The 18,183-nt window shown below is 42.4% G+C and overlaps 2 protein-coding genes across 2 annotated transcripts; one reads left to right on the forward strand and one right to left on the reverse strand.

The window, feature by feature from the left end:
- Nucleotides 1-1,007: 1,007 nt before the first annotated feature.
- On the reverse strand, nt 1,008-10,419 carry LOC106562804 (titin). Its single transcript, XM_014127821.2, has 5 exons — nt 5,376-10,419; nt 4,968-5,264; nt 4,160-4,747; nt 3,628-3,933; nt 1,008-1,933 (listed from the first exon to the last, which is right to left on the reverse strand). The coding sequence occupies exons 1-5, from the start codon at nt 10,396-10,398 to the stop codon at nt 1,620-1,622; spliced, it is 6,528 nt and encodes a 2,175-aa protein (XP_013983296.2). The 5' UTR covers nt 10,399-10,419; the 3' UTR covers nt 1,008-1,619.
- A 1,058-nt stretch (nt 10,420-11,477) lies between these two features.
- On the forward strand, nt 11,478-17,940 carry LOC106562805 (CCAAT/enhancer-binding protein gamma). The gene is made up of 2 exons (XM_014127822.2): nt 11,478-11,649; nt 14,975-17,940. The coding sequence occupies exon 2, from the start codon at nt 15,108-15,110 to the stop codon at nt 15,630-15,632; it is 525 nt and encodes a 174-aa protein (XP_013983297.1). The 5' UTR covers nt 11,478-11,649; nt 14,975-15,107; the 3' UTR covers nt 15,633-17,940.
- Nucleotides 17,941-18,183: the final 243 nt, after the last annotated feature.

Consider the following 18,183-nt stretch of genomic DNA (forward strand, 5'->3'; position numbering starts at 1 on the left):
TGCCATAGCCTGAGTTACACTAAATAACAACATATGCATATTAAGCAGTCATTTACTTACTATTATTAGTATTGCTGTTGTTATTATTATTGTCTTGATTATTATTTAAAAAATTATAGTGGAATGGGTAGTAGAGGAGAGAGAGAAAGAGAGAGAAAGAGCGAGAGAGAGAGAAAGACCCTTTAAATTGAATTGAAAGACAGAGACCGAGAGTTTTTTAAATTCTTTTTTATTAAACCTTTATTTAATCTAGGCAAGTCAGTTAATAAAAAAGTATTATTTATAATGATGGCCTACTGGGGAACAGTGGGTTAACTGCCTTGTTCAGGGGCAGAACGACAGATTTTTACCTTGTCAGCTCAGGGATTCAATCCAGCAACCTTTCGGTTACTGGTCCAACGCTCTAAACACTAGGCTACCTGCCTCCCCTCCCCTTCACTTTAACCCCTAGGATACCTGCCGCCCCTCCACTCTAACCACTAGGCTACCTGCCGCCCCTCCACTCTAACCACTAGGCTACCTGCCGCCCCTCCACTCTAACCACTAGGCTACCTGCCGCCCCTCCACTCTAACCACTAGGCTACCTGCCTCCCCTACACTCTAACCACTAGGCTACCTGCTGCCCCTCCACTCTAACCACTAGGCTACCTGCCGCCCCTCCACTCTAACCACTAGGCTACCTGCCTCCCCTACACTCTAACCACTAAGCCTACCTGCCTCCCCTCCACTCTAACCACTAGGCTACTTGCCGTCCCTCCACTCTAACCTCTAAGCTACCTGCCGCCCCTCCACTCTAACCTCTAAGCTACCTGCCGCCCCTCCACTCTAACCACTAGGTTACCTGCCTCCCCTCCACTCTAACCACTAAGCTACCTGCCGCCCCTCCACTCTAACCACTAGGTTACCTGCCGCCCCTCCACTCTAACCACTAGGCTACCTGCCGCCCCTCCACTCTAACCACTAGGCTACCTGCCGTCCCTCCACTCTAACCACTAGGCTACCTGCCGCCCCTCCACTCTAACCACTAGGCTACCTGCCGTCCCTCCACTCTAACCACTAGGCTACCTGCCGCCCCTCCACTCTAACCACTAGGCTACCCGCCGAGAGAGTAGAGGCAGCACCACTACCATTATCTAACAGCCTTTTGATTTCTTCTCTTAAACCGTTAAAGCTATCAACACCAATCAAATGTGAAAAATGTGCAAACAGTCCACATGGCTGACAATATGTTTTCATGGGATTTCTTCAACCTTGTAAAACTCACACTCTAGTCCAAAAACATTCATAAACAAGTGACGACGTCCAACATTTTATCCACTGTAAAAACACTGTGACTTCACACACAAATCAACTATTTTGACCCCAACAAGTCAGACAATAATAGGAGCATATCAAATCTTCTCTGCTATTTAAAATCAGCTATCAAAACAGAAATATCTTCTACCAATCAAAAAATATAGCTATTTCAGTAACCACACCAATTACTTATTTTTTAAATCTCAACTTTTAAAGAAAAACCAACTGCAATTTTAACGACTTCAACCACTTTCACAACAATACAAGTATAGCCTCTGACAATTAAAACAAATCAACTATTTAAAAAAAAATAAAACCCCAATCTAATCTTCTTCGTAATCGTCCGTGTCCACACACATCGCCGGGCCGGCAGTGACGGACGGATTGCTGACCGATCCAGCTGCATTCTTTGCCACGACTCTGAATTCATAAACCACACACTCGTTCAGCTCTGTCACCGTATAGTGTGTGTCAGAAACGTTGGTTAAGTTGACCTTCGTCCATCTGTCTCTTTCGCCCTCTTTCTTCTCAATCAGGTAACCTGTGACCTTGCTACCACCATCGTAAGAAGGCTTCAACCACTCAAGGCTGATGGAAGACTTTCTGATGTGAGTGATCCGGACGTTGGTTGGAGGCTCTGCAACAACAACAACAACAACAAAAAGATTTAGAGGTTCAGATACAGTTGTTAATACATAGAAAGTTTAAAGGAAGTACACAGTGATATTGGAGAAAAAAAATAAAAAAATAAAAAGCAAGTGTAACGTGAGGTTTTAATGATGAATAGATATAACTCAATCCTGCTGACTACGCCACACTGTGATGGACCACCACTAGGTGATAAAGAAATGTGATGGACAACCACTAGGCGATAAAGAAATGTGATGGACAACCACTAGGCGATAAAGAAATGTGATGGACAACCAATATGTGATAAAGAAATGTGATGGACAACCAATATGTGATAAAGAAATGTGATGGACAACCAATATGTGATAAAGAAATGTGATGGACAACCAATATGTGATAAAGAAATGTGATGGACAACCAATATGTGATAAAGAAATGTGATGGACAACCAATATGTGATAAAGAAATGTGATGGACAACCAATATGTGATAAAGAAATGTGATGGACAACCAATATGTGATAAAGAAATGTGATGGACAACCAATATGTGATAAAGAAATGTGATGGACAACCACTAGGCGATAAAGAAATGTGATGGACAACCACTAGGCGATAAAGAAATGTGATGGACTAACCACTAGGCGATAAAGAAATGTGATGGACCACCACTATGTGATAAAGAAATGTGATGGACAACCACTAGGTGATAAAGAAATGTGATGGACAACCAATATGTGATAAAGAAATGTGATGGACAACCAATATGTGATAAAGAAATGTGATGGACCACCACTATGTGATAAAGAAATGTGATGGACAATCAATATGTGATAAAGAAATGTGATGGACAACCACTAGGCGATAAAGAAATGTGATGGACTAACCACTAGGCGATAAAGAAATGTGATGGACCACCACTATGTGATAAAGAAATGTGATGGACAACCACTAGGCGATAAAGAAATGTGATGGACAACCACTAGGCGATAAAGAAATGTGATGGACAACCACTAGGTGATAAAGAAATGTGATGGACAACCAATATGTGATAAAGAAATGAGATGGACAACCAATATGTGATAAAGAAATGTGATGGACCACCACTATGTGATAAAGAAATGTGATGGACAACCACTAGGTGATAAAGAAATGTGATGGACAAACCACTAGGTGATAAAGAAATGTGATGGACAAACCACTAGGCGATAAAGAAATGTGATGGACAAACCACTAGGCGATAAAGAAATGTGATGGACAAACCACTAGGTGATAAAGAAATGTGATGGACCACCACTAGGTGATAAAGAAATGTGATTGACAACCACTAGGTGATAAAGAAATGTGATGGACCAACACTATGTGATAAAGAAATGTGATGGACAAACCACTAGGTGATAAAGAAATGTGATTGACAAACCACTAGGTGATAAAGAAATGTGATGGACAAACCACTAGGTGATAAAGAAATGTGATGGACAAACCACTAGGTGATAAAGAAATGTGATGGACAAACCACTAGGTGATAAAGAAATGTGATGGACAAACCACTAGGTGATAAAGAAATGTGATGGACAAACCACTAGGTGATAAAGAAATGTGATGGACAAACCACTAGGCGATAAAGAAATGTGATGGACAACCACTAGGCGATAAAGAAATGTGATGGACAACCACTACTGAAAGTAACCAAGTCTCCTTACCACAAGCATCAATCGCCAGTACAGCGTCTGAGATCTTGCTAAGGGGACTGCATCCAGCTGCGTTTTCTGCTGCCACCTTGAACTCGTAGATGAGACCAGCGACGATGACGTTTGTCACTTTGAAGTGTGCGGCGCGGATAACGGTTTTGTTAACCGTCTGCCACAGGATGCTGTTCTTGTCCTTCATCTGAAGATGATATCCAACTACTGGTCTTCCTCCGTTCCAGTTCGGCTCCGTCCAGGCGACGGTGATGCTTTCTCTGGTTACAGACGTAACGATCGGAGGTGACGGAGCTTCGGAAACGGCTATAGACGAACGAAAATAACATTTAGAAATGAATCTAAGTATGTTACTTTTACCCTGTACAATAACACGTTGTCAGGTATTCCTTATCAGTTCAAGGGGTCTCATAGTACAGCGCCCCCTAGTGGTCTGTCACAAGTATATATGTTACATATACAGATGTATATACATGTATATATGTATATAAAATACAAACATAAAACATGAATAGAGTAGTATATAACTTACTGTAGTTAAGATCCACTTTGACGGTTGCAGAGTCGATGTACTCACTGATGCCGTAGCGATTTTCAGCCCTGATTCTGAACTGGTACTCCAGTCCTGTTATGAGCTTCATGATTTTCATTGTGCATTTCACAACGACTGAGGAGACTTCAGTCCAGTTGGCGTTTCTCGTTTCTCGTTTCATTATTATGTAGTTTGTGATGGGGCTTCCGCCGTCATAACGAGGAGGAAGCCAAGTCAGACTCACACTGTCCTCTGTCACTTCAGACATTCCAATAGGACCAACTGGGGCGCTGGGTCTATCCAGGACCACAATGGTCACAAAAGACCTGGAAGCTCCGCTGGTGTTGGAGGCACATATGTCGTACCTTCCTGAATCAGTAGCGGTGCTCTCACGAAGACTGATGATAAGATATTCAGGAGTTACTTCAGAGTTGAATCTCATCGTTGACTTCAACACAACATCGTTCTTTGAAAGACAAATCTTTGGCGCAGGTTTCCCAGTAAGTGGGATTTGGCATTTCAGGTTTGATCCTGCTCTGACGTAGACTATATTGTCAGGGAACTTGTTCATGTTCATCTCAGGAGGTTCTGTTGAAAGATAGATGAAGACATGTTATTTCAGATCAAAATGAAACAATCTACATGTAAGAATTCGTTTTCCAGAATGTAGTAAACTATCTATCTTGGGTTATGAATGTAGTAAACTACCTATCGTGGGTTATGAATGTAGTAAACCATCTATCTTGGGTTATACTCAGCAATTCTCTACCCTTAGTAAGTGTAAATGTAGGACTGGGCAACAACTCACCAAGTTGCCCTTTAACTAACACAGGGAGAGCCATTTCTGTAGGGTCACTGAATTCAGCGTGGTTTTCAGCACGAACTCTGAAAAAGTACTGAGTAGCTTCCTTCAGGTCGTACACCACAAAGTGGACGGTCTTGGTGACGCCACACTTCACCCATTTATCCTGACCCTTCTCGAGAGCATCGACTCGATAACTGGTGATTCTGCTACCTCCGTCATTCTCAGGTTTGGTCCATGACAGGGACACACTTTCCTTGGTGATCTCGGTGACTTCGATGGTTTGTGGTGGGCTGGGTTTTTCTGAAATCAAGGGGGGAAAAAAACTACAGTTTTTTGAAAATATAATACTAAAATGAAATTAGAAAAATATATATTGTAAAGCTTACATTTGGATCTTCAGTTCTAGCATACCTGTAATCGTTGCTCCGTATTTGGTCTCAGCTGGCAAGCCGATTCCATACTGGTTTTCACCAGTGACTCTGAAGTAGTACACTCCTCCCTCTTGTAGGTCTGACACTCTGTAGGTCAGACGAGGACATGAATCTGTGACTCTGGTCCATCCCTTGTTGCTCACCTCACGAATATCAACAAGGTAGTTGGTGACAGCAGCACCACCTTCGTTTTCTGGGGTATCCCAGGTGACTGTTGCAGAGCACTTGGTAACGTCCTTGACCCCAACACGGCATGGTGGACCAGGAGAGTCAAGAACCCTGACATTTAATGTACATGTGACTTTTCCAGCAACGTTTTGTAAAGTCACTGTATATTTTCCAGAGTCATCTCTTGTTGCTTGTTCCACTGTGATAGACGTGACGGTATCAGTGGTATGAATACTGGCCCTCACTCTCAGGTCAACATCTGCCTTGTCCCACATAACGTCAGGAACAGGCTTGCCCCTGAATGGCACAGTTAAGGTGAATGAACTGCCGTCCTTTACAAGAAGAGTCTTTCGCATCTCATTGCTGATATTAAACTGTGGTTCCTCTTCTCTGTCCTCAGCTGCTTGTGGATCAGTAGGAAGGCTTGGCTCACTGACACCAATCTTGTTGATGGATTTGACAACAAATACATATTCTGCTCCAGATGTCAATCCAACGACAGTGAATTCAGTGTTCTCTGTGTTTGAAACACTGCCGCACCAGTCCTCTTCATCTGTTCTCTTATATTCAACACAGTATCCTGTTACAGCAGCTCCCCCATCAAACAATGGCTTATTCCATGAAAGAGTTACAGAAGTCTTGGTTTTGTCAATGACTTTGGGTTTAGCTGGTGGTGATGGCAGGAATTGTGGATCCTCCGCTTTTGTCAGTTTGCAAGGAATACTTGGGGGACTCAAGCCTGCAACATTTTCTGCATAGACTCTGTACTCATACTCACATCCCTCACAGAGATTGGATGCCTTGACCCTAAGGTCATTCACAAGCTTTGTGTTCACCTTTACCCAGCGCAATCCAGATTTCTCTCGTTTTTCAATAACATAACCAGAAATGCTGCTTCCTCCATCGGACTCAGGTCTTTTCCAGCAGATTGTCATCGTCTCACTTGTTACACTGGTGATTTCAACATCTGTTGGTGCAGCGGGGACAGTGAATGGATCTGTGGCTTTGGTTGGCTCACTCTCCAAGGCTTCACCTTCTCCATATTCATTCACTGCCTTTACTCTTAAGATGTATTCATTTCCTTTACGCAGACTGGTGACCTTGCATGTTGTAGCCTTCACGTCTTCATATATTGAAGTCCAGGTGACACGACTGGTTTCACATTTCTCAACTATATAGTGCAGAATATCTGCACCACCATTTTCTTGAGGTGGTCCCCAGGTCAAAGTGCATTTCTCTGCGGTCAGACCAGTCACATCCAATGGCTCAGTGGATGGTCCAGGGCGGTCGAGAACCTTACAGTTTACAGACAGGGATCTTGTACCAGCAATGTTCTGCACTGTTACAGTGTATTGACCCGAGTCTCTTCGAATAGTGTCTCTGACTAGTAATGTGGTGGTAGTGTGTGTTGAAGTGATCTCTAGTCTTGCCTTGACCTCAATTTTTTCACCATCCTTTGACCATGAAATGACTGGACGTGGGCACCCAGAAATATCTGCATCGATTCTCAGAACATCTCCAGCTTTGACAATGACTAATTTCTTATACTTGTTATCCAAGACAATACGAGGTAGAACCACGTTATCCTTGACTGTGATGCCACCTGTACATTGTGATGGCTCACTGAGTACTCCAGCAGAGTTCTTTGCAATAACACGGAAGTCATATTGAATATCCTCCGTAAGGCCTTCAATGTCATAGCAAGTTTCCTGGAGATTGGTGAAATTGCACTTCAACCAACAACCATCTGGAAGTTCCCTGCGTTCAACAATGTAGCCAGTCACCTTGGCTCCACCGTCATTCTCCGGCTTGGACCAAGTAAGAGAAATGGAAGTTCTTGTGATGTCCGTAACTGTAAGGTTAGCAGGAGGATCACATGGATCTCTCGCAGCTATAGGCTCAGTGGCTTTGCTGTACGGTCCAACGCCAGCGATATTCTCAGCAGAAACACGGAATTCATACTGCAAGCTTTCTTCAACGCCATTCACTTTAAATTCTGTATCAGCAATGAGACGTCTTCTGTTAGTCTTTGTCCAGCGAATACTGCTATAGTCCTTCATTTCCAGGTGATAACCGATGATTGGACTTCCACCGTCATTGGCCGGTTCATTCCATGTAACCAACATGAAGGACTTTGTAGCTTGAGCAACATGGAGGGTAGTGGGAGGACCAGGTACCTCGAAGGGGTACTGTGCAACAACTGAAGCGGACTCCACAGCACGGCTAACGCCGTAGCGGTTTTCAGCTGCAATACGGAACTGATATTCAGTGCCTTGTGTCAAACGAGGAACTTTAATAGATGTTCTGGCAACTGTGGCTGAAACAGTCTTCCATGTTGTAGTGGTAGTATCTCTCTTCTCTACTACGTAGTTGCTGATTGGACATCCTCCATCGTAGAGTGGGGGATCCCAAGACAGTGAAATATAGTCAGCGTTGACTTCATCTACCTTGATTGCACCAGGTGGGCCTGGTTTATCCAAGATGGTAACAGCTTTTATGGCTGATTTTCTACCAACTGTGTTGGTTAAGGTGATCTCATAGTTCCCCGATTCCTCCCGCGTTGTGTTTCTGATAGTGATTTTTGATGAGTTATTAGATGTAAGAAAGCTAACCTTGGTTGTCTCCTTCAATTCAACACCATCTTTGTTCCATGAAACCTCAGGTTCAGGTCTGCCTCTAAATGGAACATCGATTTTCAGATCGTCTCCCGCCTTGACACTGAATGAGTTGCACATTAGATCTATGATAGGTTCCATTGTGTCGTCGTTTACTACGACAGCCTCTGCCAGTAGCTTAGGTTCACTCTTGCCTGTTTCATTGACTGCACTAATCCTAAATGAATATTCCTCACCTGTTAAGAGCCCATCAATAGTTGATCTCAATCCCCTTATCTCAGAACACACAGTGCATTTGTCATCGCTCTTGGTTTGCATTTCCACTACGTAGCATTTGATTCTGCTACCACCGTTATCGTCAGGCTTTTCCCATGACAGACTCACGCTGTCGTGAGTAACATCTACAACGGTAACTTTACCAGGAGGCAAAGGAGCTTGTGATACCTTGATTGGTTCTGGTGTTTCTGCTGGCAAACCCACACCGAGCTCATTAACTGCTAGTATGCGGAAATAGTAAAGTCCCCCTTGTATAAGGTTGTCGATCTTCATTCTATTTCTTCCACAGTTATCTGAAACACTGGTAAAAGCCCGTCTTTGAGCTTCTCTCTTCTCCACAATGTAATGTGTGATCTTAGCTCCGCCGTCAATCAGTGGAGGCTCCCAGGATAGTGATACAGAATCTCCGGTGATGTCCTTGACTTCAACGTGCTCAGGGGCACTTGGTGAATCCAACACTGTGACATTAATGAAAGCAGACTTCATACCGCCGATGTTCTCAAGAGTCAAGGCATACTTGCCAGTGTCAAGTCTGTTGACAGTGTGGATGACAAGGACTGTGTAGGTGCTTGTGACCTCAATGTGTGCATGCTCAGTAAGAGATCCTTCCATCTTGGACCACTTGACTACAGGATCAGGTCTTCCTCTGAATGGGACAAATAGACGTAGTGTTGCACACGCCCAAACTGACACCATTTTCCTAAGGTCTGAATCTAGTTCAATCTCAGGGGCCTCAAGTCTTTCGGATGTAACTACAGTCCCTGGGACATCAGCTGGTTCCCCAACTCCTTCAGTGTTAATCGCACAGATGTGGAAGTTATATTCTCGATTTTCCTTCAGTGTTTTCACAGTGAAGTGTGTTTCTTCTACACCAGTTGGTGGTGTACAAGTTGTCCACTCTTCCTCCGTTACTTCCTTCATCTCAACAACGTATCCTTTGATGGCTGCTCCACCATCATAGATGGGTTTTGTCCATGAGATAGACACGGTTGTGGTTGAATGGTCTGTCACCCTAGGGTTGTAAGGAGGACCTGGTGGATATAAAGGGTCACAAGCTTTGATATATCCTGTTGGTTCACTTGGCACTCCCAGACCAGCAGAATTCTCAGCAGATACTCTGAACTCATAGGAATGTCCCTCGGTGAGTCCGGTGCATCTGAACCGGATATCGTTAAGTCTTCTCTTGTTACACTTTGTCCATCTAACACCGTCTTTATCACGTTTTTCAACGATATAGCCATCCATTTCTGAACCACCATCGTTTTCTGGTCGATTCCATGTAAGGACCATTGAGTCGCTTGTTATAGCACTTGCTTCAGGTGTGGAAGGAGCGCTGGGCGGCTTGAACGGACAACATGCAGTAACCGGGTCTGATTCAAGAGGGTCACCAGTGCCAAACCTATTCACTGCTTTAACTCTGAAGATGTACTCAGTGCCAGGTACAAGTTTAGTCACTTTGTAGCTGACAGCTTGGGTTTCCGGTTCGACTACAGTCCATGACACGCGGTTGGTTACCCTCTTTTCAATGATATAATGGGAAACACTGGCACCGCCATCTTGTAACGGATGACTCCAGTGAAGGGTGGCTTTCTCTGCAGTCACAGCAGTTATCTTCATTGGACCATCAGGTGGACCAGGTCTATCGAGAAACTTAACATTGACAGGTATGTCTTTCTTTCCAGGCACATTGCTGAGACTCAGGACGAACTGTCCGCCATCTATTCTGATGCAATCTAGAACTGTTAAAACGGTGCGTTCAAATGTTTTTACGACCTCCGTTCTCGGGGAAGTTTTATCAATTTCTTTTCCGTCTTTTAACCACTTGACTCTGGGGAGTGGCGTCCCCAGAATATCCGCTCCGATAACAAACGTTTCGCCAGCACGGACGACTAGACAGTCCTTAAACTTGGGATCCATCGATGCTGTCGGTGCCTCGATTTCCATGGTGGCTCTTGTTACTGATGACACAAATGGAATACCAGGTGCAAAAGGTTCACTAAGAGAGAAAGAGAGAAAGAGAGAGAGAGAGAGAGAGAGAGAGGGGATGGGAGAACAGGTGGGAGAAAGAGAGAAATGGAAGGAGAAAGAAAGATAAATATGTATAATCAGATGTGACACATTATTAATAAAACCTTATTTATTGATTGATTATCTTCATTCAATTGAAGGCGTATACGTTTTGGAGTTCCCCTTGGCTCTTCATCAGTTCAAGTGGTGGCATAGTCTAGCACCACCTAGTGGTCTGTCACACAGAGATAGTCTATAATGTTGAGATATGCTATTGGGATTGATTTACAAGGGTTTTACAGGTGAAGATGGCAATAGTCCCACATGGGTCTACCACTTCTGACCAATCATATTAGCCAAACTAATCACTACCTCTGACACGTGTATTAAAACTATATACTTTTATGGTCTGTTGTTCACAGCAATATACTGAACAGGGAGAGAGAGAGAGAGAGAGAGAGAGAGAGAGAGAGAGAGAGAGAGAGAGAGGTAATGAAAAAGATAGAATCTATGCTTCCCAACGTGATTTGAAAATGATTTGTTTTGCCAAAAAGAGGACAATGTTTTAGTTGAAGGCTACTTTAAGAATCTGTGTGTGTGTGATAGGCTGCACAATGTGGATGATCCAAGATGATGCTACAACACCAAAGATAGGGAGATCACACATGGCAGGCTATTTACACGCACAACTGTGTTATCACATGATATATCAAGAGCAATTTTGTATATTTAAGTTTTTGAACTAAATAAAAAAAAATAACTTATGTCAACTGTTGGAAATTTTTACGCCTCTTCCCCGAATAAGGTCATTAAGCAATGAACTAATTCATTGTGTGAACTCATGACATAATTTTTCATATGACATCTGCTAAATTACTTAAATGTAAATGTAAATATGACATAAATAACCCTAATAACTAAAGTGCAAACACCGTTCTCCCATTGGTTGTTCAACCTATCAATCAAGCAGTTTATTGCGTCACCCATCCTCACTGGCGCCGTTGATTGGCTGAGCTGGTAGATTTCCCTACATGGTCAAAAGGATTTCGCAATACTTCGAGTAGCTCTAGGTACATGATCTAAACAAACAAAACAGACTCCATCAACTAACTTATATGGTCAACGGACATTTACTCCTAACTTTTTATACTTTGATGGGCAATTGACGACACCTAAAAAGCAGACAAGGTACGTCGTTGATTTTTAATTTTTTTTGGCAATGTTTTCCAAGTCATCTTCTATGGAAAAGGTATAGCTAGCTAGGCTAACTGGAATCACACAAGCTGTAAGTCAATCGTGCTAAATTACACAACAACTCAAAAATTAAAACTTTAGTTTGGTTTATCACACCGCTGTTTAGTAAACAACAAAGTATATAGTGATGGGGCGTCCAAAGTGTGTGTTTGTTTTGACGTTAGGTAGTGTTATTTTCGGTTGTGGGAAATGCTGCTAGCTTGTGTTAGCCAGTTGTCTAGCTAGCTAACAAACTAACGCGTTAGCAAGCCAAGCTCCACGCCTCCTGCTATTGCCAAATCACTCACTCTCTCAAAGCTTTTTTTGTGTATTTCCATAAAACATTCTAGCTAGTTTAACTAGTTAGTCTCACGTCAAACGTTGTGTGTTAGTGTTTAGTGAATTCACCGGCACAATATTTTTTTTTTTAATCCCCAAAAACGTCCGTTGCTTACCACTGCATGGCTACGGAGTCCCCCCCCTCTCTCTCGCTCTCTCTCCGGTGGCACAAAGACTATCTGCCATGTACGGAGGGAGGTATGAGGTGATGCAACCACAGGCAACACTAACTAGCAGACAGCTGAACGGAGAGACATGTCACATACACACAACTCTCTCTCCCTGTGTCACTTTATCACACTGATGTTAGCTAGGATTTTTCACTTTCCCTCAAGGAGAATAACATGCTGATGATTCTAGCTAAATGTTTTGGTGGGTGAATTCCCTCAAGGAGATTAACATGCCGGTGATTCTAGCTAAATGTTTTGGTGGGTGAATTCCCTCAAGGAGAATAACATGCTGGTGACTCTAGCTAAATGTTTTGGTGGGTGAATTCCCTCAAGGAGAATAACATGCTGGTGATTTCTAGCCAAATGTTTTGGTGAATTAATGCAAATTGAGGGAGGGGCTTAACCTCTTCGGCAGGTGGGATGCTACAGTCCCACCCACGGTTCACACTATTCAACAGCCAGTGAAAAATCAGAGCGCCAAATTCAAAACAACAAAATGTCATAATTCAAAGTTCTCAAACATATGACTATTTTACACCAATTTGTAAGTCGCTCTGGATAAGAGCGTCTGCTAAATGACGTAAATGTAATGTAAAGGTACACTTCTCCTTAATGTAACCACATTGTCCGATTTCAAAAAGGCTTTACGGCGAAAGCATAAAATTAGATTGTTACGACAGGTACAACACAAGAAAAACCACACAGCCATTTTCCAAGCAGGAGAGGGGTCACGAATAACAGAAATTCAGCAAAAATTAAGCACTAACCTTTGACGATCATCAGATGACACTCCTAGGGCTCAATGTTAGACAATACATGTATGTTTTGTTCAATAAAGTTCATATTTATATCCAAAAACAGCATTTTACACTGGCGCGTGATGTTCAGAAAATATTTGCCTCCAATACTGCGGTGAATCAGCACAACAATTTACAAAAATACTTATCAATGTTAATAAAATATTAAACTGTTATTCAAAGAATTATAGATGAACATCTGCTTTATGCAACCACTGTGACAGATTTCAAAAAGCTTCACGGGGAAAGCACATTTTGCAATAATCTGAGTACTGCACTCAGAAACATACACCAGGCAATACATATACCCGCCATTTTGGAGTCATCTAAAATCATAAATAGCATTATAAATATTCACTTACCTTTGATCTTCATCAGAAGGCACTTCCCGGGATCCCAGGTCCACAATAAATGTTGTTTTGTTCGATAAAGTCCATAATTTATGTCCAAATACCTCCTTGTTGTTCTCGCGTTCAGTAAGCTACTCCAAATGTAGGAAGCGCGGCCAAAATTTCGCGACAAAAAGTTACAAAAAAAAAATAGTTATTTACGTTCGTTGAAACATGTCAAATCTTGTATAGCATCAATCTTTAGGGCCTTTTTAACATAAAACTTAAATAATATTCCAACCGGACGATTCCAATGTCTTGAAAAACGTTATGGAACACAGCTACCCCTCACGTGAATGCGCGCCACAAAACTCATGTCATTTTCTGAGTCACCAACTTCCCGGCCTTCTTGTTCGCTCTCTGTTCACTGCAAAAGCCTGAAACTAGGTTCTAAAGACTGTTGACATCTAGTGGAAGCCTTAGGAAGTGCACAATGAATCCTAAGTCACTGTGTGTTATATAGGCAGTGACTTGAAAAGACTACAAGCACCACATTTCCCACTTCCTTGTTGGATTTTTCTCAGGTTTTTACCTGCCATTTGAGTTCTGTTATACTCACAGACATCATTCAAACAGTTTTAGAGACTTCAGTGTTTTCTATCAAATCTACTAATAATACGCATATTCTAGTTCCTGGGCCCGAGTAGTAGGCCGTTTTAATTTGGGTACGTTTTTCATCCGGCTGTGAAAATACTGCCCCCTACCCAAGAGAGGTTAACCAAAACCATCTGTTTTACACCAAAAATTCCCATCAACATTTTAATGTCAATACGAAATACACAATATTATAAAGCTACATATTCTAGATGTTTTTTTGCATCAATGTGTTTTACAATAAAAGTAATCTCTGATGGGGAAGACTGTGAACATACATGGGACTGTAGATCTGTCTTCATACTATGGGCACCAATAGCAAACGAGCAGAAATAGTTCCAGTGCTTGGATTTTTTTCCTCACTGGTTATTTGGACAAATCACGATTTTGCAGGTGGATAGCATATTTTGAATTTCTGATGGGGGGGGGGGGGGCATTTGACCCATAGACTTGTCCTTATTAACTTGTAAATAGAGAGGGTGGGGTTCCTCGTTCTAGCATCTCTTCTCATAACTGATACGGACACAGATCTTAATTGAGCAGCTGACCAATTACACAAAGACTTTTATTTCTGGTGAAATCAAGATTACTAGAAATGATATGGGGCTCCCGAGTAGCGCAGCGGTCTAAGATACTGCATCTCACTGCTAGAGGCATCACTACAGACCCTGGTTCGATTCCAGGCTGTATGGCCAGGGTAGGCCGTCATTGTAAATAAAAATTTGTTCTTAACTGACTTGCCTAGTTAAATTAAAACAAATTGTCCTGCTATTTCCCAGACTACCCTGACTCATGTAGTCTGACTAAAAGTGCTGTTTCCCTGACTACCCTGACTCAAGTAGTTCTGACTAAAAGCTCATAGTCTAGAATGTTCTTAGCTGTCACCTGTGTGTAGCCTATTTTTTTAAATAATTAATCCCTATCAACATGTGTATCTTACCTTCTTCTCGGGGCAAAGTGAAAGACTAACATATTTCCGTTGTCCTTCCAGACTCCAGTAAACTCCCCAGTGTACAGGAGTGCATCCAGACACCGCCGAGCCCATTCATCCAGAGTGGCACCCAACCAGCACGCCAGTCATAGCAGACGGACAGTGAGACTAGTGGTCAGCAGATCCGAACCAAATGAGCGAGCGGTCGCAGCAGAAGATAAACACGGAGCAAAACGGAGGGACTGTTAGTGTGATCCAGAGCCAGGCTAGTGGACCACCACCAACATCAGGACCACCAGGAGGAAGCTTACAGCAGGTACCCCAGCTAGTCCCTGTGACCCCAGCCGGAAGAGGAGGAGGCAAGGCCACCCCACCCAGTAAGATGAAGAAGACATCAGGGGACAAGGACAGTGACGAGTACCGTCAGAGGAGAGAGCGGAATAATCTGGCAGTGAAGAAGAGCAGAATGAGATCTAAACAGAAGGCCCAGGACACGCAGCAACGCGTCAACGAGCTGAAAGAGGAAAACGAGAGGCTGGAAGCTAAGATCAAGCTGCTCAGCAAGGAGCTGTCTGTCCTCAAGGACCTCTTCCTGGAGCACGCTCACAACCTGGCCGACAACGTCCAAGCACCCGGTGTAGAGGGGGCCAGCCCCGCCCACAACAACAACAACAACAACAACAACAATGGGGCGTGTAACAACAACAACAGCCAGTGAGAAGAGGGCAGGGACATGAAATAGGATACCTCATTGGTTGTGTGCTTCCCAAATGGCACCCTATTCCCCATAGGGCCCTGGTCTAAAGTAGTGCACTATATAGGGTGCCATAGGGCTCTGGTCTAAAGTAGTGCACTATATAGGGAATAGGGTGCCATTTTGAGTCAACAGGGTGATGATAGATAGATAGCTCGCCACTGCTTCTTAATAATCGTACTGGAGTTTCTTCCTCTCTCCTCCCAGAGATGATATATACTGTCAGAGAGATTTCACTCTTGTCTTCTTTGTGTGTTCAGATTGGTTCACATGATGAGAATTATAATTATTTTTTTGGGAGTTTCAGGTCAGGAATTGTCCACTTTTTTTAATTTATTTTTAATTTTTTTGACTATTTGGATACATTTCTAAAAGAGACCTGTTGTGTTGAGTCACAAGATAAACTATTCACTAGATGTGGAGGGGGGGAAAAGTATAGCTTTTTTCCCTTTTGGTTTCTTGTTCCTTTTAAAGAATCTTTGGTGAACTAGCTAACGTTCGTCTGGCATTTAGTATTGTCAGTACATTCACTACGTTTCGACTTAATCAGAATGATGTATGCTTGTTTTTATTTTGGATGTCTGGCGGCGTCAGATATGCACACGTTGTACATTTTTTTTTCTTTTATTATTTGTTTAAATATATATATGTATATTTCTTTGTCCTAATCGAATGGCTTTACTTCTGCTTTGAGCTCTTTTGGGTAGAAGGGGAATGTAAATATCAAGAGTTAAATACAAAGAGTTAGGATTGGGTCCAAAGCCTATCCTAACTTAAGATCAGAAACAATTAACACAGATTTTTTTTGTTTTTGTTTTGCGCAAGACGTGTAGTTGTCGACGTCAAATGGGAGCTTTGCACAATCTCGAGTTAGGTTTCAGGCCTGTGTTGAGATAGTCAGTCCGCTGTATTTTTTTACCCATAGTTCCACAGGCCTCAGACCAGCCCTTTTCAGTCAGAGACCCAGATAGACAAGAGGCGGCGTCTCAAATAGCACGCTGTTCCCTAAACGGTGCACTAGTTTTGACCCCCTATGTGGCGCTGGTCCAAAAAAAAAAAAAAGGTAAAAAGTAAAGTTCACAAAATACGGAATAGGGTGCTATTTTGGATGCATATGGGACAGAGGTGTTTTCACGTTTTAAGGAGTGGCCCCCAGCCCAGACTATCACGCACCCTCCGTGGGATTAAACTCCCAGACGTTTCGCATGGCGTCACAGGCCACCGCTAAATCAAAGTTAAGCCTTTCTCCATAAACCCTAAAACCTGGCGAGAGAGAAAGATGGAGAATGGCTCATTGTCTTGTTGTTGTTGTCTGTCTGTCTGTCTGGGCGTTGTGGAGATGCTAAATTAACTCCTAATTAGCCCGGCTAGCTAGAACAGAGCGAGGCAGGTTGGCTTCCGTCTCCAGCGGTGTCAGGCTCAGTCACCGGGATATCACAATGTATACAAAGGCAGACACTGATTTCTGTTTTTGTTGTGTATGTTTCTGTTGTCAAACTGAGTAATTATCCAGCATCGTGAGCAATTGTTTTACCATAGGATTGTCAACGGCATATTCTGATGTGACGATAACGACCTGTATTTGGCCAGAGGAGATCAACGTTGTCTGTTGAGTATCTGTGATTTTTTTTTTTTTTTTATAGGATGCGTCCCCAACGGCACCCTATTCCTTATATAGTGCACTACTTTTTTTTTTGAGTAGAGCCTTGTCAACACTATATAACATCTAGGGTGTCTTTTGGAGCGCTGCTGTAGACTTCTGTACCTCAGGCTACCAGTATTAGCCTCACCAAACAGGGCCTTTTTTTTTTTCCTTTTCTCAACAAGACCTCTGAAGCATCTTTTAAATTTTTTTTCTTTTTTGTATTCTTCGTTTTTCTACAACTTGGATTTTAAAAATCAGCATGATGGAGGCGGTTTGCATGAGGGTGGGTGGGAGCACTGTTCAAATATGTTATTGTTCTGCACTACAAAAAAAAGAAACGATAGCAAATACGGGCATATTGAAACCGTTCTCTTCATGTTGTGCAGTGTTGTTGTTGAGCAGAAGGTTACACTAAATTGAAAAATAATGTCTGAATTCAATAGAAAAATATTTTCTAAAAAAAAACAAAAGAAAAAAATGTGAGAAATTTGATAAATATTTCCATGAATATTTGTTTTGGTATGAATGTTGCTGGGCAGCATTTTCTCTTAGCTAGACTTGCTCTTTTTTATAAGATTATATTGGGGTAACGTGCATTGTAAATTAAAATTGAGTACAAACTTTCAACCAAGCATTTTGTTTTTGTGTGTGTGTAATCAATGTTTGATGGGAATTGTAAACACAAACTAGGCTGCATCGCAATTGAATTTAGCTATATATATATATATATACACACACACACACACACACAGAGGTGTTTTAAGGAGTGGCCCCCAGCCCAGACGATCATGTATGTGTGTGTTTATATCTATGTATGTGTTTTTAAAGAAAGATGGTCTAGAGCAGATGGTCAGGGCAAGAAGCCCAAAC

The sequence above is a fragment of the Salmo salar genome, chromosome ssa11, assembly GCF_905237065.1.
Source record: "Salmo salar chromosome ssa11, Ssal_v3.1, whole genome shotgun sequence".
Lineage (NCBI taxonomy): Eukaryota > Metazoa > Chordata > Actinopteri > Salmoniformes > Salmonidae > Salmo > Salmo salar.

Excerpts from the sequence above, each read along its gene's own strand:
- LOC106562804 (XM_014127821.2), bottom strand. The coding sequence starts at position 10,398 with ATGGAAATCGAGGCACCGACAGCATCGATGGATCCCAAGTTTAAGGAC. Across the intron at positions 5,265-5,375 it reads ATACGGAGCAACGATTACAG|AAAAACCCAGCCCACCACAA; the intron begins GTATGCTAGAAC and ends CCTTGATTTCAG. Across the intron at positions 3,934-4,159 it reads CAAAGTGGATCTTAACTACA|CCGTTTCCGAAGCTCCGTCA; the intron begins GTAAGTTATATA and ends GTTCGTCTATAG.
- LOC106562805 (XM_014127822.2), top strand. The coding sequence starts at position 15,108 with ATGAGCGAGCGGTCGCAGCAGAAGATAAACACGGAGCAAAACGGAGGG.